Source organism: Hemiscyllium ocellatum, chromosome 2 (genome assembly GCF_020745735.1).
Source record: "Hemiscyllium ocellatum isolate sHemOce1 chromosome 2, sHemOce1.pat.X.cur, whole genome shotgun sequence".
NCBI classification, from domain to species: Eukaryota; Metazoa; Chordata; class Chondrichthyes; order Orectolobiformes; family Hemiscylliidae; genus Hemiscyllium; species Hemiscyllium ocellatum.
The window spans coordinates 106,703,554-106,728,925 of NC_083402.1; the positions used below are offsets into that span (position 1 = coordinate 106,703,554).

Sequence of the window (25,372 nt, forward strand, 5' to 3'; positions counted from 1 at the left end):
AATTGTTGATTATTGCTTAGATAAGTTACCATGTGCAGTTTTGGGTGCCTCAGTTTGGGAAGGATTTAAAGTACACAGTGGAAGAATAAAGTTAAAAATCACACAACACCAGGTTATAGTCCAACAGGTTTAATTGGAAGCACACTAGCTTTCGGAGTGATGCTCCTTTATCAGGTGATAGTGGAGGGCTCGATCGTAACACAGAATTTATAGCAAAAATTTACAGTGTGATGTAACTGAAATTATGCATTGAAAAACTGATTGTCTGTTAAGCCTTTCATCTGTTAGAATACAGTGATAGTTTCACTTCTTTCATGTGTAAATCACAAAACACTTTTTTTTTTAAAAGTTGCACTCTCGGGTTGGCTGTTAACAATGGTGATAGCTAGACAATGTGTTAAAGGTGCTAGCCTCCTGTGTTCTCTGTCTATGCCATGATGTTTAGATTGATTCTAATCTAAAAAGTGAGATAACAGAGTTTTATATAAATTCATGCAGTTTTTGAGCTCAGAGTTCCACATGAATGCATGCAGTTTTTGAGCAAAGTACAATGTAACTCTGCAAGTACAAATTCACCCCACAAAATGTATGTGTTCATGTGGATTTTTGTCTGTCTGTGTGTGGCTGGGGTGGGGGTTGTGAGAGAGAGAGAGAGAGAGAGAGAGAGAGAGAGAGAGACAGAGAGAGACAGAGAGAGAGAGAGAGAGAGAGAGAGAGAGAGAGAGTGTGTGTGTGCGCGCGCGCGCACACACAGAGTGTCATAAGTCTGTGAAGGGGTGCATGTGTGAGTGTTGGAATGTGTGTGTCTAAAAGGGTGTGTGCGCGCGTCTGTGTGTACCTGTGTCTGTGTGTGTGTGTGTGTGTGTGTGTGTGTGTGTGTGTGTGTGTAGTGCAATGGTGATCACCTGTAATGTGATATGAACCCAAGGTCCCGGTTGAGGCCCTCCCTAGGGGTACCGAATTTAGCTATCAGCCTCTGCTCCGTCACTTTCCTCTGCTGCCTGTCCCAAAGTCCACCTTGGAGGATGGTCACCCGAAGGTCTGAGGTTGACTGTCCTGGACCACTGAAGTGTTCCCCAACTGGGAGGGAATCCTCCTGTCTGTTGATTGTTGTGCGGTGCCCATTCATCTGTTGTCATAGCCGTTGTCGTAGCCTTTGAGGCCCTCCCGCAAGGGGGGCCTCAACCAGGACCTTGGGTTCATGTTACACATTACAGGTGATCACCATTGCACTACACACACACAGACATTCCTACACACACACACAGACACACTCTCATATACACACGGTTACAGGTACACACAGACGCGCACACAGACACCCACACACACCCTTATGGACATACACACTCCCACACTCCCACATGCACCCCCTCACAGATTTAAGACACTCTGCACTCACTACACACACACATCCTTTCTCACACTCACAACCCCCACTCCAGACAGACAGACAGACACACACACACACACAAAGACCTACATGCACAAATATATTTTGTGGGGTGAATTTGTACTTGCAGAGTTACATTGTACTCTGAGCTCAAAAACTGCATGAATTTATGTAAAATTCTGTTATCTCACTTTTTAGATTAGAATCAATCTAAACATCAGGTCATAGACAGAGAACACAGGGGGCTAACACCGTCAATATATTGTCTAGCTATCGCCATTGTTAACAGCCAACCCGAGAATGCAACTTTAAAAAAAGGTTTTGTGATTTACACATGAAAGAAGTGAAACTATCATTGTATTCTGACAGATGAAAGGCTTAACAGACAATCAATTTTTCAATGTATAATTTCAGTTACATCACACTGTGAATTTTGCTATAAATTCTGTGTTACGATCGAGCCCTCCACTATCACCTGATGAAGGAGCTTTGCTCCGAAAGCTAGTGTGCTTCCAATTAAACCTGTAGGGCTATAATCTGGTGTTGCATGATTTTTAACTTTGTACACCCCAGTCCAACACTGGCATCTCCAAATAGTGTAAGAATAGACTCAGTAAAATTTGTGAATTTAATTTCTGATTATAACATTTAATTAGAGAAATTTAAAATTATTTGTATTTTAGTACTGAAAGGAAAGAGGAAATTTACTTTTAAGTTTTAAAATTCTGAGGAGCTTTTGACTATGACAAGCAAAATACTATGGACATCCAATTTCCAGGAAATAGTGATGTCTCAACAGCATGCGCCACTAATAATAAATGAAAAGGAAATGCAGCATTTTGACTGTAAAATAGAGTCTATGTATGACAATTATCCATAAAATGCTATAAACTAAGTGATAGAGATTGATTGTTATGTATCAACAGCTCCACTTTCATTATGTCATGCAATTACCAGGATCTTAAAAGGCCATTGAAATGGTCTTAAATTTGATATCCCACAGAAATTCTTGCATGTCTACAAAGTAATTTTAAAAATCTGCTCAATGGATATTTCATTCATGGTTCCTGATCACGGTGGGCAAGGTCATTTAGTTCTATGTGAAGAACGCTTGAGCATACTGCATGCCTATCTTGACATACAATCATTAATGTTTCAAATGGCAAAGCCACAATTCATACACAAACATGATAAATAAAACCAAGTACTGCAGATGCTGGAGAACTAAAACAAGAACAGAAACTATTGGTGAACTCAGCAGGTCTGACAGCATCCGTGGGGAGAAAGCAGAGTTCAAGTTTCGAGTCCAGTGACTCATCATCAGAATGGGACTTGAAACATTAACTCTGGCTTCTACCCACAGATGTTTCCAGACCTGCTGAATTTCACCAGCAATTTGTGGCACAGTGGTTAGCACTGCTGCCTCACAGCGCCTGAAGACCCGGGTTCAATTCCCGACTCAGGCGACTGACTGTGTGGAGTTTGCACGTTCTCCCCGTGTCTGCGTGGGTTTCCTCCGGGTGCTCTGGTTTCCTCCCACAGTCCAAAGATGTGCGGGTCAGGTGAATTGGCCATGCTAAATTGCCCGTAGTGTTAGGTAAGGGGTAATGTAGGGGTATGGGTGGGTTTCGCTTCGGCGGGTCGGTGTGGACTTGTTGGGCCGAAGGGCCTGTTTCCACACTGTAAGTCTAATCTAAGTCTAATCTAAAAAAAACTTAATGACAAACTGTGTTCTCTTCTGTTTTTTCACAAATGTATTACTTGTTTCTCTTAATCTATTTTCTTTTCATTTCACCTTCTATTTTTTAACTTTACTGCAATTTATTATATTTCCTTCCCATCTGTTCAATGGTTCTTTCTCGTCCTCTCTTTCAATGTTTAAGGAGATGGAATAAAAAAAACATCCGGGTGGCACAGTGGTTAGCACTGCTGCCTCACAGCGCCAGAGACCTGGGTTCAATTCCTGCCTCAGGCGACTGACTGTGTGGAGTTTGCACATTCTCCCCGTGTCTGCGTGGGTTTCCTCCGGGTGCTCCAGTTTCCTCCCACAGTCCAAAGATGTGCAGTTTAGGTGAATTGGCCATGCTAAATTGCCCGTAGTGTTAGATGAAGGGATAAGTGTCGGGGTATGGGTGGGTTGCGCTTTGGCAGGTCAGTGTGGACTTGTTGGGCCGAAGGGCCTGTTTCCACAATGTATGTAATCTAATCCCTCACTAATTGTATTATATAGTCCTTTAATTACTTGTAGCTTAAAAATACGGGGTAGACCATTTAGGACAGAGATGAGGAGAAACTTCTTCACCCAGAGAGTGGTGGCTGTGTGGAATGCTCTGCCCCAGAGGGCAGTGGAGGCCCAGTCTCTGGATTCATTTAAGAAAGAGTTGGATAGAGCTCTCAAAGATAGTAGAATCAAGGGTTATGGAGATAAGGCAGGAAGCGGTTACTGATTAGGAATGATCAGCCATGATCATATTGAATGGCGCTGCAGGCTCGAACGGCTGAATGGCCTACTTCTGCACTTATTGTTTATTGTCTATTGTCTATTGGAATATGCAGCCTAATGTTCATGAGGTTCCAGCTGCTCCATTGAAATCACTGCATCAATAACATTACAAGATTCCACTCATCTGTGGCACAAAAATGTGTAATGAGAAGAACAAGATGAAGTCCAAGTGACAACTCAGCATCTTGTGCAACAATTTGTGGTCATAGTTCCTCTACCTAAAGATGCTGGTGAGGAAGAATGTTCAATGCTAAATTATCACAAAGGTATTAGCAGTATCTTATATGAATTACAGGGCATTAATATAGAAGAATAAATAGTAATAAAAGAAGATTACTGGAGAATGGGATGCTTACTATAGAGAGTGACTGCAGTGCAGATTCTTGAATCTCAAGAAAATAGCACACTTACTATGTGAAGCAGCCTATGATACTCGTTCATGGAGAAAGAACTGGGTAGTAGGATTAGTTCTGAGCTCCACACAAAGGACTTACATCCTTTTTAGCATAAAGCTGCAGTTCCCTCCAACTAAAATGTACTCAACTAATTTCTATTCTAGTCGTAACAAGCCAATTACAAGATTTGCTAAGGCAAAAGAAAGAGCATGTTTATTACATGTTAGCCATGAGATAACTAAAAAATATACAACAGGAAGCATTTGGCCTCAGTGAAATTATGTCCCTCAAACACAAACACACATATACCTAAAATGGGATTGTGCCCATTGCGAAGTATTGCAAAGCAATACACAGTTTAAAATCCAAGCACATACTTGAGGTGCAAGCTTCTAACCAGAGACCATTGTTGCTTTGTTAGCGCCTTAGATCATCAACAATAGTGAATAATTGGGATTATCCTTTAGAGTTTAACTTGCATTGGCACTGGACATTATTTTCTTCTTGAAAGACTCAGAGAGTTCTCAGACAATGTTCAAAACTGTATCCTATATTCATCATATCTTTCTGCAAAAAAGCAACTTCTTGAAATAAAAGGATGTGTACAAGTTCTATTTGCAGAAGTTATTGTCTTAGGCTTGTTAATTGAAGACAAGGTTTCATATCCAACATATGAAATTCTCAAAATTGCCAAGTGAAATAGGATACAAGGTCATTTCTGCTCCATCCAAACCTGCTGGCTGCTCTCATGGTCTTTGGATAACATGCTACCATTTCAATTGAGCTGTTATGTTGAAAAGTAGCCATCCGTGATTAGGACATGCCTGTGGCAATTTTGATTATGTTTTTGATTCCACGCCTCAAACACCAGCCTCCCCCCCAGTGGAGTGTGCTTCAGAGAGTTGGTGAAGTCTTAATAGGCCGAAAGGCCTCTTATTACACTACAAGGATTCTACGAAATATTGGTTCTGAGTAGCCACAGCCTGTCTCTGGCAAACTACTGACATTGTTTATGTTCAAAAATGTTTCACGTTCAGTTTAAGTCTAAACTTATTTTGTAAATTTTCCTTGCTTCCTGTGTTAACTTTTGCTAATTCCCTCCTAAATTCCCAATGATTTTGTTATTTAAATGAAGCTTGGTATTGACATTTGTTGTAAATACGTTTCTTGGCTTTACTTCATTTTTCATTTTCTTTACTATCCAAAGTATTTCAGCTTTAGGTACTTTTTTTTTGCCTTTCAACTAAGATGGCGTGTTTAAATTTAAACTACTTCTATGCTAAATGCTCTCTATTACTGCTCAACCCTCCAATTGTCTTTCTAATCTACCTGTACTTTTTGCTTACTTTAATGAGAGATACTAGCTTCTCCAACTGATATTTTCTGGCTTCTTCCCATAACTGAATTAGGTGTGCTCACTCTTATACAGATGCCTTACATCATTTCCCAGAGCTACACATAACAAAACTTACTTCCTTTTTGACCAGGGATACATTGATCAAGAAGATTCCCCTTTGTACCTAAGAAATTCTTCTCCTCCATACCCTTAGCACTATTTCTTTCCCAGTCTAGAAGAGTAAACAAAATTACTTAATAATACAAAACTACTCTTATCACGTACTTTGAAAATTTGCTCATCTATCATCTTCTTTCTGGTGATTAACTTAAAGTAGAAGTACAACAAATATTAGGTTGCATCCTATTCCTTTACTCAAATCAAAAAGATTCAGTCATTGAATCATTTCAATGTATCCTTTCTATTTAAAATAACTACATCATTCTTAATAAATGCTTCCACATACACACTCCTCTGTTTCCTTCTCTACCATTTCAGAATAGTAAGGAGGAATAAGACGAATCTATTCTTGGTCTTGTTTGATACATGTGCAACCACGTCAGAAATCTCACGCAGTAACCTATGCCTGAAGTTCACCAACCTTACTGGTTACACTACAGGAATGCACATACATACAATCTACTGGAACTTTCTTTCTAGCAAACCTCGATGCTCTACATGATGTAGCAGCAAATTAATGTCAATCGGTTCAAAAATCTATCTGATTGATTCTTAACTTTTTGCATCTGGCTAGCTCACTGCATACTCAAAATAAACAGTGCAAATACTGATCAATCAGTACCTCTAAACAAATTTACATTTCAGGTTCAACCCTTCTTCAGGTCAGAAATATTCTGCCAGACTGTGACTCATGTGTTTTTGAAGTACAAAGTATGGCTGACTAAAATGATTAGCCCGAAATGTTGACAGTAACTTATAAGCAATTCTTCAAGTTTTAAAGTATCCCCTAATTAAGACCAGTATCTTTTTGTTAAATGACTCTGTCTTTAAATAATACAGGTAGACCGCAGTTTGCTCATACAGTTGCTTCTTTCCTCTATCATCTTTAAACACGCACTGATTTGAGCTCATTAAATATGGTAAGACAGCCTGCATCTACAATTTACAGCATAGTTTAACATAGTACCTACAAGCACAGAAACAGGCAACTCTGCCAAAGATGTCATTTTCAGTATTTAAGTTCTATAATAAAGTCTCATCCTACCCTCTTCTTCAAATCCAATGATCCTTCCATTTCTTTCTTTTGTGTGAGCACCTAGCTTCCTTTTAAATGTGCCTGTGTTGCCTCCTTCATTCCACATTCTGATCACCCTCCAAATGTCATTCCTAGTAGATTTAATAGCTGTTCCAATACATATGGCTCCTAAATGTAACTTGAGACTTAAAACTAAAGATCCATAATCACAATAAGGAAAAAGAAAATATGAATTGTGTAACATTTTCAGATTCATCATCGATCAACTAATTTTTCAAAAGAAACAGCATTTTACCTGGTAATAAGGAAAAAAAAGTGAGCAAATGGCACAATATGGTTCCATTTTCGAGACTTCTTCATTATATTCTTTCTCTGCTTGAAAATTATGTGGTTTATTCTGCCAGAGTTGTACAAGAGGTTTGGCCCAAGGCTGAGTTTCACTGACCTCTTCTTCATTGGATGTGGAATCAACCAATTCTAAAAAAACATAAAATCATTTTATTTTCACTTTTTGCTTTCCAAAAGAATCAATTATATTGAAATATTAGCATTTATTCTCCTAACAACACAATGCACATTCTAGATAGGGAAAATTACTCTGTTGAAAAATTGCAGCAATATTAGATTCTATGGTACTATCTTAACTTATCATTTAAGTAGAAGATAAAGTTTCTATTTCTTTGTAGAGTCACATTCAAATAAACTTAATTCCACATGGCTATTCTTGTATATAAAATGAGGCTTGAACTTCAAAGTCGCAGCAATACAATAACTCAGAATTAATTACTAAAGTAGAATGATGATAAAAAATACAACAATAGGAAAGCATTTTGCAGTTTTTTTCAAACAGGTTAAGCATAATACATTCTGGTCAATATACATAGCAACATAATATCAAGAGACTACCAAGCTCTCACCAAATGTAGAGTAACTGTAGCCACATTTCTGAGAACCAGTCATCATCTTCTGTGCAAAAAAGCTAAAACTAATAAATTAGTTTCAGCTTGCATATGTGTTGTATCTTCAAAACATTTACCTCTAGTTCATACTCTGAGGTGTCACTTGACTGATCCATGCTGTACACAGTTTTAAATGCTACTAATGTTAAAAAAAATGTTTATTTAAGGCACCACTATCATGCTAGGTTTAGAACTAAATTAAATACATAGTTGAGTTCAAAAAGCATTTCTTGCAGGCAAATATATTATATACATTTACAATATTAAATTGAACCTTTTACCCATTATTTACATTTCATTTACTTTCTCAGACTTATATCTCTAACAATTGCTTTGCATTCAGTTCAACTATCCATATCCACCATTTTTCCCTTTGCTTCAATGTTATCTGTGGGAAATTAGATTTCTACTTATGCACAACAAACTTTATTAGATTAGATTACTTACAGTGTGGAAACAGGCCCTTTGGCCCAACAAGTCCACACCGACCTGCCGAAGCGCAACCCACCCATACCCCTACACCTAACACTACGGGCAATTTAGCATGGCCAATTCACCTGACCCACACATCTTTGGACTGTGGGAGGAAACCGGAGCACCCGGAGGAAACCCACACAGACACAGGGAGAACGTGCAAACTCCACACAGTCAGTCGCCTGAGTCGGGAATTGAACCCAGGTCTCTGGTGCTGTGAGGCAGCAGTGATAACCACTGTGCCACCGTGTTTATTTTTTTCAAGAATATGCTGTTTAAATATTGCACAAGGATGTGAGAGACAGGGTGAGGAGATGGTAGCAAGTGCTGTAGTTCAGATCTTCAATTTATTGGACATCAAACTAGTTCGGTGTGGGTGACCGTCAAGTCCTCTTGAGTTTATCATCATTCCAACCACCTACACCTCCATGTATTCATGCTCCTTCATATTTCGGAGCACCCTTGCTAACACTCAGCCAGTATCCATCAAAGACAGAATCCATCAATCCTACAATAATTGAGATGCCCTTAATTTGCGCTTGAAGTAAATAAATCCTCATTCACCAAAACCCTTGAACAGAAATGCTCCTCCTAGAAGCATATAAAACTTTCAATCAAACACTCCAATTAAAACTCCCTTAAAATCTTGATCATAAAATGATTGATAGATTTACAAAGTAAAAAAATCAAAAATTTCTCTAATCTATTTATATCTGTTTACTGAAAATTAAATTGTTAAAATTATCAGTTCCCTCCATAGTTGTGTTATCTGCTGAGCTAAATTGATTACGGGATTTGGAATTGAGATAGCCATTTATAATGTGACTCCATTTCAGAATTGAATATGCAAACCCTTGAGATCAATGCAATGGTGTCTTTGAAGTTGCCTGACTTAGAGTCATAGAGATGTACAGCATGGAAACAGATCCTTTGGTCCAACCCCTCCATACCGACCAGATATCCCAACCCAATCTAGTCCCACCTGCCAGCACCCGTACCATATCCTATCCTATTAATATACCCATCCAAATGCCTCTTAAATGTTCTAATTGTACCAACCTCTCGCACTTCCTCTGGCAGCTCATTCCATACATGTGCCACCCTCTGTGTGAAAAAGTTGCCCCTTAGGTCTCATTTATATCTTTCCCCTCCCACCCTAAACTTATGTTCTCTAGTACTGGACTCTCCGACCCCAGGGAAAAGACTTTGTCTATTTATGCTACCCATGCCCCTCATAATTTTGTAAACCTCTATAAGGTCATCCCTCAGCCTGCGACTCTCTAGAGAAAACAGTTCAGCCTCTCCCTATAGCTCAAATTCCTCCAATCGTGACAACATCCTTGAAAATCTTTTCTGAACCCTTTCAAGTTTCATTTGTTCCTTTTGCTACTAAAAGGAGTTTAAATCAAATATGTCTGGCATCCATTCATCCAGAGAAACTTGACTGCCTCTGTGCCCTCGATGAGTGCCAATCCATTCTCAGCTCTCAGTGGGGTTGGTCCTTATGTACCGAGGCTGGAAATGGTCTTGATTATGCTAAGGAATCTATTCAGATAGAGTGTCACTGGATTTTCTGTATTCTTTCCGCCTACCATCTGTCTGGGAGCTCTGCTTGAAACTTCAACTTCTGGTGGTTCTTCCAGTTCAGGAACAGCTTACGTTTGAAACTTAGTAATTCCTGAGTCTCCTGGTCATTGATGTCAAACCAACTTTGATGTTTTCTGGCACAGTCTCCTCATAAGGGCTGCTTATGATGGATTTCAGATTAGACTATGTACTTAGACATTCTGTAGTCCCTGCTCATTGGGCATCACGAGGCTGGCTGAGAGTTGTTGACTGAGTAGGTCTTCCTTTACATTATCCTCAAGTCCATGACTTCAACTTTCTATGCAAATTTCTATTTTTGGACCAGACTGACAAAGATTGTAGAGCAGTTTAGGTGTGCTTCGCTGGGACAATAACAGTCAAGTAGATGACAATGTCTGGAGTGAGAGTGTTACTATGAGATCTTTCATTTATCCTTCTAATGAAAGAGCATGTGGATTATGATCAGGGCATGCTCTAGGTATATTGTCAAGAGCAGGATTCTGTTAATGTTTGCATTCTCTATGCCTTCTTTGGCAATCGAGCCTTCCAGAGGTTTGTGTCCTTCCCAAATCAGGTATTGAAATCACCAAGGAAAATCAGCTCATCTCCCTTTGAGACCCAAGACAGCTTATGGACACGCTTAAGAGACTTCCTCTTTCACCTGTGGAGCTGAAGTGTATGCACTGATGACTGTGCTATACTGTCTGAGTTGGGGTTCAGCTAAAGGGTTGGGAAGCCTAGCGGACGGTATCAGCTGGAAAAAGAGTGAAATGTGCTTTATGTGACAAAAACAGCACATAGGCCACAAGAACATAGCAGAAGAATAACAAGAAACAATGATACCAGCAGCACAAATGAAAGCAGTGCAGTTTTGGGAACAATATAGCAGGTAGCACTGGAAAACAGCAAGACCAATGTATGATAGCTCCCACCCATGCAGCAGAGCCTGGTTTTCAACTGTCTTGGCTATTCCTGCTAGTAGACAAAGACCTTGCTTCAACGGAACTGAGTGGTACTTGGCGCGCAACAGCCACCCCACATTAAAACAACACACACAAAAACATCTCCCTGATGACTGAAATTAAATTGGAGATCTGAAACATCAGAACCCTCGCTGAGAACCTCGGAAGTGACATACATGAAGTTTGCACTGTTCTTATATCCTGAGAACGCCAGTGCTAATGATATAGACATTACTAAGATGTGGCAGGTAAAAGCAGGTCAACTCAAAGAACAAGAGGGTAGTAATCACACTTTCTCCTGCAAAAGTACCTCTTCTACACACTGCAATAGACACGTTATGCAGATCATTTCAATAAGAAATTAACATTATGTATTCAATAAATAACCCAATTCCCAAGATGAAGTCATTCTGCTTAAATTGTTAAACAGTTATGTTTCAAGCCCAAGGCATGCTGTTCACTGGTGCAATTAGAAAAGTTAAACACAAGAGTCATCCTCTGTTACAACTGTAGGCTCCACAGTCATCACACTACCTAAAGAGAGAAATTGAGAATAATGAGGGGCATACAGTACCAAAACACACAGTTTGGCCTAACTAATTTGTTCTGACATTATTTTCCACATGTACGATAAAGATCCCATTGTTTAACCAGGAATCAAAACCATTCTCACCTTAAGCTACACAGCTACAGGTATTGGGAAAATCAATTGGAATGGAGCTACCTTATTAACTTACCACTGGTAGCAGGTATCAGTTTGAGCTCCTTTATATAACTGATTACCAAACCTTGATACCATAATTTTCTAAGCTGGGATTAAATCTTACCCACTTCTGATTTTTGCAAGTTACGTTGGAATTATTTGAAAAGTATAACAAACACAGCACATTAAGATGATACAGAACCAGAAACCTAAAATAACATATCAGGAATACTAACATGAGTATGCAAACATTGCTTCATCTTTGATAGCTTTGATGAGCTTTATTGCAAATGTAACATTTTGTTAAAATGAAGTAAAGAACGAGCTATTAAAATGCAATATCAGAGGTACCTGCCTTATAAAAAAAGACACTTCTTGTGGAGTTCAAAAAGTTGAAAATGAGCATCAGTTAAATTAATGAATACCGACTCAGCAATAGCAGGCAACTTTTTATTCAATTAACTGTAGAAGACAGAAATCAAAAAAAATCATCCCACTGCCCATCTCTCCCAGAACTGATGAAAGATCTGTGAACCAAACATAACTCTTTTTCTCTCCACAGATCCTGTATGATCTGCTAAGAACTTCCACTACTTTCTGTTTTACCTATGGTTAAAATTATTGATCACACTTGTTCCTTTGTATAATCAAGTGAAACAGTCAGTTTATGGTTGAAATTACAGACATTTTAAACTGTGAGATGCATGGGCAGTCAGCTGACCAACATATTCTGCCAAGAATGCTCTTGTTAAATGCAATATTTAACAATAGCATTATTGGTGCTAACATTTAAAAAGTTCAAAGTGAAATTTCTAAACAAAATCTTATCTTTCACTCGCCTAATTTTTCATAGCTTACCATTCCCTCCTTTGTGTTGCCAAGTTATTGCGGTCAGAAATGAGGACAAATCTATTCTCTACAGGTAGTGAATCTGGGGAATTCTTTACCACACTGTGATGGTAAAGTGTATTCAAGCCTGAGATTGATTTTTAACCAGTTAGGGAATCAAGGGTCATGGGGAAAAGGCGGAAAAGTGGATTTGAGGAATAGCCAATCAGTTTTGATTTCAATGAATGATGAAACACTCGGTGAGCTGAATGACTTACTTCTGCTCCTACTCTTGTGGTCTCATTCATGTAGGCTTATCTGTTTGACTGCATCGAGCTTCCTGATTACATTTTGGCTTCTGAAAGGTTGAGAAGATTGGTTTCCAGAGAATTAAAGCTTGGAGTATCATTGTGTCAAGATAATTATGCTAAAACTACGACTGGTTGGCCTCAGCAGAATATGATATTTGCATAGTAACCACACAGAAGTTACCTCATTGGTCACTGTATGCAGGGCAGTGACACGAAAATATATGGATGATGAAATCATAACGATGAATTATGTTCTTTGCACATGCTCTTAATCTTTTCCAATGAGACCTGAATAGCAACAAGTATATTTTGAGGGAAACATAGGCTGGTGAGTATATATCCTTGTGACACTTAACATGGTATTAATGTTATATGCCAAGATAAAAGGACAGTAACTCAATAATTGTATGTACCAGATATTAGAAAATATTTGAAATGAAATTTATATAGCACTATATTCACCAAAAATATACAAAGGTGTAAATTTCTCAATATCACAGATATTTCAAGATTCTGAATTGACAATTCTAAACAGGTGTCCATTCAAACTGAGAGCATGTTTACACAAAGACAATAATGTCATTGACATGGCAACTGCATAGGCTGTGTGAGCCCTGAGGTTGTGGCAGCCACAAATGCAGCCTTTCTAAACAGCCATTAACATGATTGACAGTGCTAATGACTATCTATCCCTTGCAAGGGTTGCATTTAAATTTTATTACATTCTTTAACAAGTTCTTACTTGTAACATATTCAAATAAACAGAGTTGTATTGTAATACAGAGCTTAAAGAATCATCAAAACTTTACAATGCAGAATGAGGCCATTCAACACAATGTCTTTGCACTTGCTCTCTGAGTGTTCTAACTCTGTGCCACTTTCCTGCCTATTTCCCATAATACTGCACATTAAAACTACAAGACCATAAGAAATAGAAAGAGAAGAAAGCTGTTTGGTTCCTCAAGCCTGCTCCTTTACTCAACAGGATCATGCCTGATCTGATACTCATATCTTCCTGCTCTTTCCCTATAATTCCTGATCCTCTACTGATCAGAAATCTATCAATCACAGCCTTAACTGTACACAAGGATTCTGCTCCCACAGTTTTCTGTGACAGGAAGTTCCAAAGATTGTCAACACTCAAAAGAAATTCATCACCATCTCAGTCTTAAATTGGTGCCCATGTTGGGATTGTTTAAATAGAAACAATGCTGACTTGAAAGCCTCAGTTGAACCTCAATCCAACACATTTCAAAAAAGAGTGTTTTATACTCTAAATATTCATTATGATGAATTTGCCTCATTGTGCTTTGCATCTTTTGCAAACCACTACAAAACTGTGTTCTTTGGTTCTTAATTCATTTAAATGGAAACATTTTCTCCCTGTCTACTCTCTGTCCAGACCTCTCAGGAATTTTGAAACTCCTGTCAAAACCCCTCTTGATCTTTGCTACTCCAAGGAAAATAATTCCACCCTCTCCAATTTATCCTCATACTTGAAGCGCCTCATCCGTGGAACCATACTCAAACTTCTTCGCGGTCTCTCCAATACATTCACATATTTATGACAGTGTAGCACCAGAACTGTGCATAATACTCAAGTTGAGGTCTAACTAGTGTCTTATATAAGTTCATCAGAAACCCCTGCTCTCATTCTTAATGCCATAATTATAAAGCCCTGAATACTGTATACTTTATTAACTGATCTCGCTATAACCTTTAATGACTTGCATATTTGCATTTGCTACTCTTGCACATTTTTAATACAGGACCTGTCTCTCCATATTCTTTTACCAAACTGCATCATCATTGAACCTCATTGGCCACCTCTATGTTCACTCCACCAACGTCAATGAATTTTGAAGTTGTACGCTGTCCACCTTGATTTACAAAGCTTCCAAATTTTGTGTTATCCACAAACTTTGAAATTGAAATCTCAGCATACTGAGATGTAAATTATTTATATTTAACAGGAAACACAAGAATCCCAATACCAGTGCCTGGGGGATTCCATAACAAAATTTCCTTCAGCCCAAAAAAATAACCATTAACCACTATGCTGCTTCTAATCCTCAAACCTCTTCTGGTTGCCTACATGGGACTTCAGAGTCAAGAGTGTGGTGCAAGAAAAGCATAGCAGGTCAGGCAGCATCAGAGGAGCAGGAGAACTGATGTTTTGGGCACAAGCCCTTCATCAGGAATGAGGCTTATGGGCTGGGGGGCTGAGAGATAATGGAGGCGTAGGGGTTGGGGGGAAAGGTAGCTGAGAAAGCAATAGGTAGATGAAGGTGAGGGAGAAGGTGATAGGCCGGAAATGTGGGGGTGGGGGGGGGGGGGAGAGAGAATGGCATGAGAGGAAGAAACGGAGTGCTGGAGGCCTTCGTATTGGCAGAACAATGTTCACAGGGACTAGATGTCCATGCTGAAGACCCTCATTTTGGCGGATCAATGTTCCCAAGATAATCAATTCCACCATAGAAAATCTCAGATGGCCTCCTTCTTCCAAGATCACAATTTCCCTTCCCACATGGTTGACAATGCCCTCTAATGCATCTCCTCCACTTCACGCACCATCGCCCTTGAACTCCACCCCTCCCAATGCATCAAGGACAGAACTCCCCCAGTTCTCACCTTCCACCCCACCAATCTCCACATACATCGCATCATCCTGCACCACCTCCAAACGGACCCCACCACCAGAGATATACCTCCCTCCCCATCCCTATCAGCGTTCCAGAGAGACCACTCCCTCTGTGACTCCCTCGTCAGGTCCATGCCTCCCCACCAGACCATGCCCCACTCCTAGCACCTTCCCCTGCCACTTCAGGAAGTGCAAAACCTGACACACACCACATCCCTCAACATGGTCCAAGGCCCCAAAGTATCCTTCCACATTCGTCAGAAATTTACCTGTACCTCTACCAATGTCATCTACAGTATCTGTTGCAACCAATGTGGTCTCCTCCCTCTCATCAGGGAGACATGACACCTTCTCGAGGATCGTTTCAGAGAACATCTCTGGGACACTCGCACCCACCAACCCAACCACCCCGGGGCTGAAATTTTAACTCCCCCTCCCACTCAGTCAAGGATATGCAGGTCCTGGGCCTCCTCCACCACCCAAACATTAGCATCCGATGTCTGGAGGAAGTACGTCTCATATTCCGTCTTGGAGCCCTACAACCACACAGAATGATGTGGATTTCAACAGTTTCCTCATTTCCCCTCCCCCCGCATTATCTCAGTTCCAAGCCTCCAACTTGGCACTGCACTCCTGACCTGTCCATCACCTTTCCTATGTATCTGCTCCACCACCCCCCCCCCCCGACGTATCACCTTCTCCCTCACCTTCATCTACCTACCGCGTTTTCAGCAACCTTTCCCCCAATCCCACCCCCTCCTCCTATTTACCTCTCAGCCCCCCCAGCCCACAAGACTCATTCCTGATGAAGGGTGTATGCCCAAAATGTCAATTCTCCTGCTCCTTGGATGCTGTCTGATCTGCTGTGCTTTTCTAGCACCATACACTTGACTCTGATCTGCAGTCCTCACTTTCTCTATATGTAACTTCAGACCACAGCAATGTGGTTGACTCTTAACTATCCTCTAGGCATTTAGGGATGGGCAACAAATGTTCAGTGATGACCACATCCTGTAAACAATTTTTTAAGGAGCCAATTTTGACCCACATTGTAACCGTATCTTTTATTCTATGAAATATCACTTTCATTGCAAGTCTGTTCTGAGCCTTTTGGAAGCCTATGTGCATTGCAGTAACAACATTCTCCTCATTATATCTCACCAGCAAGTTAGCTAGACATGATCTTCCCTTTGCGGGTCTGATCATTATAACCTGTTTCTCAACATAGGCATAATATTTGCAATTAGCACTGCTGCCTCAGCGCCAGAGACCCGGGTTCAATTCCCGACTCAGGCGACTGACTGTGTGGAGTTTGCACGTTCTCCCTGTGTCAGCGTGGGTTTCCTCCGGGTGCTCCGGTTTCCTCCCACAGTCCAAAGATGTGCGGGTCAGGTGAATTGGCCATGCTAAATTGCCCGTAGTGTTAGGTAAAGGGGTAAATGTAGGAGTATGGGTGGGTTTCGCTTCGGCGGGTCGGAGTGGACTTGTTGGGCCGAAGGGCCTGTTTCCACACTGTAAGTCTAATCTAAAAAAGTCCACAGAAGATTGCTAGCATCTGCAATGTCCACTCTAACTTCCTGTAATATCCTTGCATGCATCTGTCCTGGTGCCTTATCAACTTCAGATAGAAACAGTTTTCTAGTGACTACATTTCCTCCTCTGTCACCATGGCCTGGGAAACATCTATCTTGTCGGTAAAGATAAATGCCAAGTATTTGTTTCACATCTCAGTCACGCTTCTAAGTATATATCTGCTTTTAGGTCCTAATCAGCTCTACCCATCCCTTGCCTATACTTTTGCTCTGGATATGTTTATAGAAGTCTCTGGGATTTCTTTTATGTTAGCTAACAGTCTTTTTCATAAGACCTCTTTGCTTTACATATCTGCTTTTTCAACAACATTGTAAAATTTTTAAGAGTTAATACTCACTGACTCTATACCAGAACTCAGTTGCCAAGTTATCACAAGGCACCCTCAATTCATCAGACCTGAACATGGATTTGGATTTGTATGCACAGTACATACAAACGTCATAACTTTCCATCTAACATATTCATACAAAAGCATACCTTATATCTCTATTATTGCTAATCCCACAATTACCATTGTGTCATTTTATCCAGAATTAAACTTGTTTAAATAACTTGTCTGACACAAATGGTCTCCCTGACATTTGTGTTGTCTGTACTTATTAATCCATGGCCTTCTGAATAAATATAAATCTTATCCTTTACCATGGCCTTTAGTTGCTCAGTCAAAACCAATATTGGACCGGCTGGTCAAAAGTGACCTAAAACATACCCATCCCTTCTATGAAAGTGATAGGTTTTTCTCCAGTCCGCTGGTATGTGTACATTGAAAGACTTGCTAAAGGTTCAATGTATTCTAAACTGACACCCTAAGTCATTCAAATTTTGTTTTGTAAATTTATTTGAGAAAATATTGAACCTTAACAGAAGCTCCAAGACATTTGATGCTCTCATTTCATGACAGAATATTTTAATAACACTGCTTTCATACAGTGTGATGAGGTTGTTCCTTTAAAAAGGTATGTAGTCCTTGGTTTTTCTCAGAGAGGTTGTAAACAACACAGGTTCTGAAAAGTCTGAGATTGGATGGAATTTAGAGCCAACTTGTTTACTGCTAACAGATACCGCCTCAGGCAGAAGGCTTTCAACTTTAAAAAACGCTTGTATAATGAAAGGGGTGTGGCCAGTTCTCGCAGTTCAGCTAATCTTCGGTTTTGTTTAAATGGAGCAGTGTGTGTGCACGTGTGTGAGTGAATGAGTGAATGAGTGAGTGTGTGTGTGTGTGTGTGTGTGTGTGTGTGTGTGTGTGTGTGTGTGTGAGAGAGAGAGAGAGAGAGACAGAGAGAGAGACAGAGACAGAGAGAAGAAAGGCTAATAAACCCTCTCTGTCTCTGACGTTTCTCCTGTAAGACCTTGTTTGAGTTTACCTTTTGTGCCAAGGGGTGTTTACAGGGATTGTTGCAAGTAATTTGGAACAGCATCATTCAGTTGGGATAATCTGTTGGATTTTCGGATAGGATAGGTTATTTGGCATTCTGTTTTCTGTTCTTTATGTTTCAGTCAGTAATCATGTAAAATAAATTGTGTTTTGTTTAAAACTAAATCTTTTTACCAGCGAATTCGCTCCTGAATATCCACTGAATACTTGCTTAAAACAACTAGCAAAGTTAGGGTCTGGGCTACCTTCTTGAAATGTTTTGAGAGGTCTGGCCTGGTCCCTAACAACAAGGACCCAATTTCTTCTGAAATCAGGAGAATTCCACATAGATTATAGCTACTCCTTAAGTCCCTCTACTGATTATAAAACAGAAATTAAGAAAATTTTGTTGTAAGTTTTTTCAATGATCAATTGGGGATCACATGAAATTGCGTATCCTCTCTCACAAATCTAAATGCTTATTAGTAACTAATAACAATGTTCAGACATAAGTGAGTTGAGGTTTTCAAAAGATTCATATCCAAGGTATCATTGAAGGTCATTTTCCTTTTATTCTATGCATGTTTTCACAAAGCTAAATAGTATCCCATTTTAAAAACCCTGGTGTACTATAAACAAGTGAAATGAATTTTTATTGTTTCAGTTTAATTAAGTTCAAAATTGGATTGTGTAACAATTCTGTAAAAGGAGATTATAATTCAAGAAGTCGTGTTGCCAAATATCTGGGTGCAAATAATTATACCCAATGGTGTATTCGTCATTTGCCAATGCTATAAAATTTTATTATAAATACTTAATGAAATGAAAATCCAAAATTCTGTGTACATACTAACATCTTGAAGAGTAATACAGCTCATTTTTGAATTTACTGTCTTAATGTTATTTAAGCCATCTGCTCCATGCAAGTCTCATCATCGCAAATGGCATTTCTCACCAAAATCATCTGATTCACCTCAAGTCATGTCATTTGTCAAGGCCAGCTTCAATGTATAAGAGACAAGAATCACTAATTTCCCCTCCCCCAATTTTCGGCAAGATCATTCACATTCTCTCCCGCCAACCACTCCACAACAGTGCACTATCTTCATCAGTAATGGATGATGAATTTCAAACAACACAAAGAATAAAATTAATATACTGCCCCCACTTCCACCCCCAAAAACAAACACATCTCCGTTGAACAGAGGCTGATATCATTCAAAAATAACCGTTATCCATTGCATTAACATCCATTTTAAAGTTATCAGTTAAAGCTTAAGTTCTTTATTTATTTCAGGCAGGAACAGCTACATTGGAGGTCTTTCACAAATTAATGAAATATCTCACTTTTTCATGATGACCATAATGGGACATTATTTAATTTTTTTATATTAAATTAAATTACTTCAGATTTTAAAATTAATAAATCTTCTGATTTGTTCAATTGTTTGTTTGAGAGTAATCTTACCACATAATACTAAGCCACGGGAGATACCTCAAGTGTATCCATGCTACATTGCTATCTTGTTCAGCTAGCCATTGCATAAAATGAGCAAATTGTAGAGACAATACAGAGACAATTCCGTCAGATCTATTCAAACATAACTTATTAAAAAATGGGGAATGCAAAAAAAAAGGCTGAATTAAAGGTACATGCTGATCATGACAGTTAATTCCAAGATGGTCCTGTGCACTCCTGACTAACTCTAATTTACTCACTAGATAACATAGGAAATAATGTTAAGCAAGGATAACTAATTTCAAAGGGTGAATACTGTTTAAATTAATCCTGTAAAATCAAAAAGTTTTAATTTCATACAATCTCCAATGGAGATCCTGCCAGCAAAACAGTGCCCCTGCAGGAAGGGCCTCTATCCAATAAACAGACTTCCTTCTCCTAGATTCTGCCTGACAGGTCCCAGTGAGACTCTCCCATTTAACTGCGTTCTCACATCTCCAATAACTTTTTTCCTCCCGGGTCTTATGCAATATCAACACTAGCCAATGATTCTACCATCTCTCTAGTCCGCTAGTGTTGCCATTAAGTCCAACCCATTGTGACTGTGCCATCTCTAAAATAATGTTGCAAAGAATTTCATTATCTCATTCCTTTGCTCTTCCTCTTAGACCTGCAGAGTGTATCTTTTCAAATATATATATTGAAGCCCATTTGAATGTTGCCCCTGAAATTGTTTTCACATCCTTACAGGCAAACTATTCAGACCATAACACACACTAGAAAAAAACACGTTTATGTTTCCTTTGAACTTTTGTCAATTACCTTAAATCTATGTTCTCTGTTTACTAACGCTCTCACCAAAGGAAATAATTTATTGGTATCCACTCTATCAAAACCTCCACAATTTTGAACAACCTTCTCTACTATAAGAAAACCAATTCAATATTTCCCAGTTTCTCCACACAACTGAAGTCCTTCAGTCCTGGTACCCATTATAGAAAACATCCTCAGTATTTTCCCAGGCCTTGAAGTTGATTCTAAACATGGTGTCCAGAATTGAGTACTATATTCCATCTAAAGCCTAATTATTAAGTACGACCCTTTTGCTTTTACACTTTATTCTTCAGCTTATTCCATACAGTTTTGTTTAAAATAATTTATTGCCTGCCACCTTTTTAAAAAAATGGTGAATGTGAACTCTCAATGAAAGTAATTGAACAATTTAATAAAAATTCTTCATTGTTCTTATCTTAAACATTTATATATCACCTGTCCCAAAGTCCTCCACTTGTAAGTTTCATCTGGCCAGTGACCCAGTCTTACTGCTGCAGACTTGGCAGCCAATCAGAGTCTAGTAAGATTCTACAATCATCAGCAACAATGCTTAACCAATCCATTTTAGTGGTGATGGCGGCGAAGAGATAACATTAGATAAAACATTAGGAAAATTGTGTCATTTATTTCTCAGTTAATTATCATGGGATATGAAGAGGCAGGTGGAGTCTCAAAGTCATTCCAAAAGACATGACCTTTAAAATGCAGCACTTCTTCAAATTTGCACTGAATGTTAATGTTCAAGTAGTTTAAACACTCAAACCTTTAAAGTAAATGTAAAATTTGAACAGATATGTATACTCACTGTCATAATCACTTACAACAACCAAAAATCATAGAATTATGGAATTCCTATAGTGTGGAAGCAGGCCATTCCTCAAATTGAATTTACACTGATTCTCTAGAGAGCATTTTACCTAAACCCACCCCACTACTCTAGCCCTATAACTCCAAATTTCTGACAGCTAACCCACCTAGTTTGCACAGCCTTCTGGGCAATTTAGCATGGCCAATCTACCTACCCTGCACATCTTTTGACTGTGGGAGGAAAGCAGAGCACCCGGAGGAAACCCACGAAGATGTGACGAGAACGTCTAAATTCCACACAGGCAGTTGCTCGAGGGTGAAGTCGAACCCAGGTCACTGGTGCTGAGTCAGTAGTGCTAACCACTGAGCCACCTTACCACCCAGAAAATGTATTAAATTTACAATTAAGATACTAAATTAATGAGTACAGCCAATATCAATACAAATTTTACTGTTTTACATTTTATATTTTTGTTGTGGCAACACAAATCAGCATTACTTCATTAACTGTCTCTTCATATTGACCTTTGATAACTTCTTAATAATTTCAGTATGATGTCTGTGCATCTTTCTTTCAGAATTGTCTATAATTCCAGAATTGTAATGATATCACAGTACAACTCAGGTTCTGAATTACAAATGGGTGTTAAGCACCTGCTTTCATTTACATTTATCTAATCTTTCAGTGAGAAGTATTTTTCAGAGATGTGAATCATTATGATAATTCATTTTTGAATGTTACCAAAAACTTGTTTCCCTTAATTTCCATTCATTTCTTCAGCTGGAGAAAAAAACAACTAAACTATGTAACCCTGTTACAAGTCCAGTGTCTCTTGCACCACCAAATCAAAGCCACCCGAGAACAAGAGGAAGAATGCCTCAACTTCCGCCTTGGAACCCTCCAAACACATGGCATTAACATCAACTTCGCTAGTTTCTAAATCACGCCTCCTCCCACCACATCTCAGATCCAACCCTTCTACACAGCACCTCCTCTTGACCTGTATGTCTTCCTTACCACCTATACACTCCACTCTCCCCACCAACATGTCACAATTACCCACTAGCCTCCATTCAAACCTTCCCCATCCTTATTCCCCCATTTAAGTCACAGCACCCTTCCCATTCCGCATTCCTGATGAAGAGTTTATGCCTGAAATGTCAACTCTCCTGCTCCTTGGATGCTGCCTGACCTGCTGTGCTTTTCCAGTGCTACACTTTTTGACTGTTACTTTTGTTGGTCAATTTACTCATTAGTAGCATTGCTTTCCAAAAGAGGTACAAGACTGACCTCCCACCATTTAGGTTCCAGAACTACCTTGACCTGCACCTAACTCTTTCCATGAAATGTCCCTGAACCCTCATTTGTTTCTTTTCACTTACACTGCTGAAATGGAAAGACAGGTCTATGACATTTTTCCCTTCATAATTGTTCAGAAAATCTAGCTCAAGTACTGCATCACCACTAGCATTACTTGGGACAATTTATGTTATGTAGCAAGATAAAATAGGTAAAGACAAAACAGGCACTGGTATATAAAGGCTGCACCTGACAAAAAGCCATGCTCTAGTTCACAATAGCAAGTGCAAAAGATGAATTCAAATGTTTCACAAGTATTTGAGTTCCAATTCAAATGGCCATCATTTCATGTTAGCTGAGAAATACTGGGGAGTAAGATCAAACAAATTAAAATTTAAAATCCTAATCAATAAAAACAAAGGAATCTAATTCAATATTCTACTGATGCTGTTAGAAGTGAACCTTTCACCATTCTTCAAATGAAGGCATTACCTTAGGCAACAATTGAACAGCTTCTCTTCAGGTTTTTCAATTGTAACAAAGTTATTACCTGTTATATTTACCTTATTATGTAAAAAAAATCAGTAAAGAGTATGATTGCTATTGGCAATGTACAGCAACTAACAAAAATACTGATTATTTATTTTCTAAAGATTCTATTATGGTATTTCATACTTATCGAATTTATGGAGTCAAATATTGAATTGTTTCACTCATGATTACAACCAGTAAGTTCTACATCACCTCAAGGATTAAACTAACAATCTGTGAAAGAACTTCCAGATTGGTCTTCCACAAGCAAAACAACCAATAGTACTACTAATAATGTAGCTTGAACCCAATTCCATATCTCAACCAACTGAAAATCCCCAAATAGATTCCATTCATGCTATGACAAGAGTACTGTAACCCAACTTTTTTTAAACTAAATAATTATACTTGCATATATTAAACTATCATTCACATCACAGTACTGTGTTTACAATAACTTTAGTGATATTTACAAACAGGCATACAAGTCACACCTTAATATAAGCTCCTGGTCCCCACAACCATAGAGTAAATTCTCATACTGGAAAAGCTCTGACCTTTATCTCAGAATAAACAATATATAGCTAATAAAACACAATGCAGTCTTGCCTTATCTCCATAACCCTTGATTCCACCATCCTTGAGAGCTCTATCCAACTCTTTCTTAAACGAATCCAGAGACTGGGCCTCCACTGCCCTCTGGGGCAGAGCATTCCACACAGCCACCACTCTCTGGGTGAAGAAGTTTCTCATCCTCTCTGTCCTAAATGGCCTGCCCCTTATTTTTAAGCTGTGCCCTCTGGTTCGGGACTCACCCATCAGCGGAAACATGTTTCCTGCCTCCAGAGTTTCCAATCCTTTAATAATCTTATACGTCTCAATCAGATCCCCTCTCAGTCTTCTAAACTCAAGGGTATACAAGCCCAGTCGTTCCAATCTTTCAACATAAGATAGTCCCGCCATTCCAGGAAGTGACCTCGTGAACCTACGCTGCACTCTCTCAACAGCCAGAATGTCTTTCCTCAAATTTGGAAACCAGAACTGCACACAATATTCCAGGTGCGGTCTTACCAGGGCCCTGTACAGCCGCAGAAGAACCTCTTTGCTTCTATATCCAATCCCTCGTGTTATGAAGGCCAGCATGCTATTAGCTTTCTTCACTACCTACTGTACCAGCATGCTGGCCTTCATTGACTGGTGTACAAGAACACCCAGATCTCGTTGTATTGCTCCTTTACTTAACTTTACTCCATTTAGATAGTTATCTGCCTTCCTGTTCTTGCCACCAAAGTGGATAACCACACATTTATCCACATTAAACTGCATCTGCCATGCATCCGTCCACTCACCTAACCTGTCCAGGTCACCCTGTAATTTCCTAACATCCTCATCACATTTCACCCTGCCACCCAGCTTTGTATCATCAGCAAATTTGCTAATGTTACTATTAATACCATCTTCTATATCATTAATATATATTATAAAAAGCTGTGGTCCCAGCACTGATCCCTGCGGTACCCCACTGGTCACTGACTGCCATTCTGAAATGGAGCTGTTTATCACTACTCTTTGTTTCCTGTCAGCCAACTAATTTTCAATCCAAGTCAGTACTTTGCCCCCAATACCATGCGCCCTAATTTTGCTCACTAACCTCCTATGTGGGACTTTATCAAAGGCTTTCTTAAAGTCCAGGTACACGACATCCAGTGTATTTCCCTTGTTCATCTTCAGAGTTACATCCTCAAAAAATTCCAGAAGATTAGTCAAGCATGATTTCCCCTTCATAAATTCATGCTGACTCTGACCTATCCTGTTACTGCTATCCAGATGTGTCGTAATTCCATCCTTTATAATAGACTCCAGCATCTTTCCCATCACATGAGTTCAGACTAACTGGTCTATAATTTCCTGCTTTCTCTCTCGCTCCTTTCTTAAAAAGTGGTACAACATTAGCCACCCTCCAATCTGCAGGAACTGATCCTGAATCTATCGAACTCTGGAAAATAATCACCAACGCATCCATAATTTCTAGAGTCATCTCCTTCAGCAGTCTGGGATGTAGACCATCAGGCCCCGGGGAATTATCAGCCTTCAGACCTAACAGTCTCTCCAACGCCAATTCCTGGCAAATATAAATTCCCTTCAGCCACTGTTACCTCTGGGAGATTGCTTGTGTCTTCCCCAAT

At 39.3% G+C, this 25,372-nt stretch overlaps 1 protein-coding gene across 2 annotated transcripts in view; it reads right to left on the reverse strand.

Annotated features, from left to right (window-relative positions):
• LOC132824466 (lysine-specific demethylase 4C-like) overlaps window positions 1-25,372 on the reverse strand; it is a 436,488-nt gene that overhangs the window by 158,606 nt on the left and 252,510 nt on the right. For both annotated transcript variants that reach the window (XM_060839018.1, XM_060839010.1), the window contains one exon: window positions 7,139-7,320. In XM_060839018.1, the coding sequence (XP_060695001.1) occupies window positions 7,139-7,320 (182 nt within the window). The remainder of the gene's footprint in view (window positions 1-7,138; window positions 7,321-25,372) is intronic.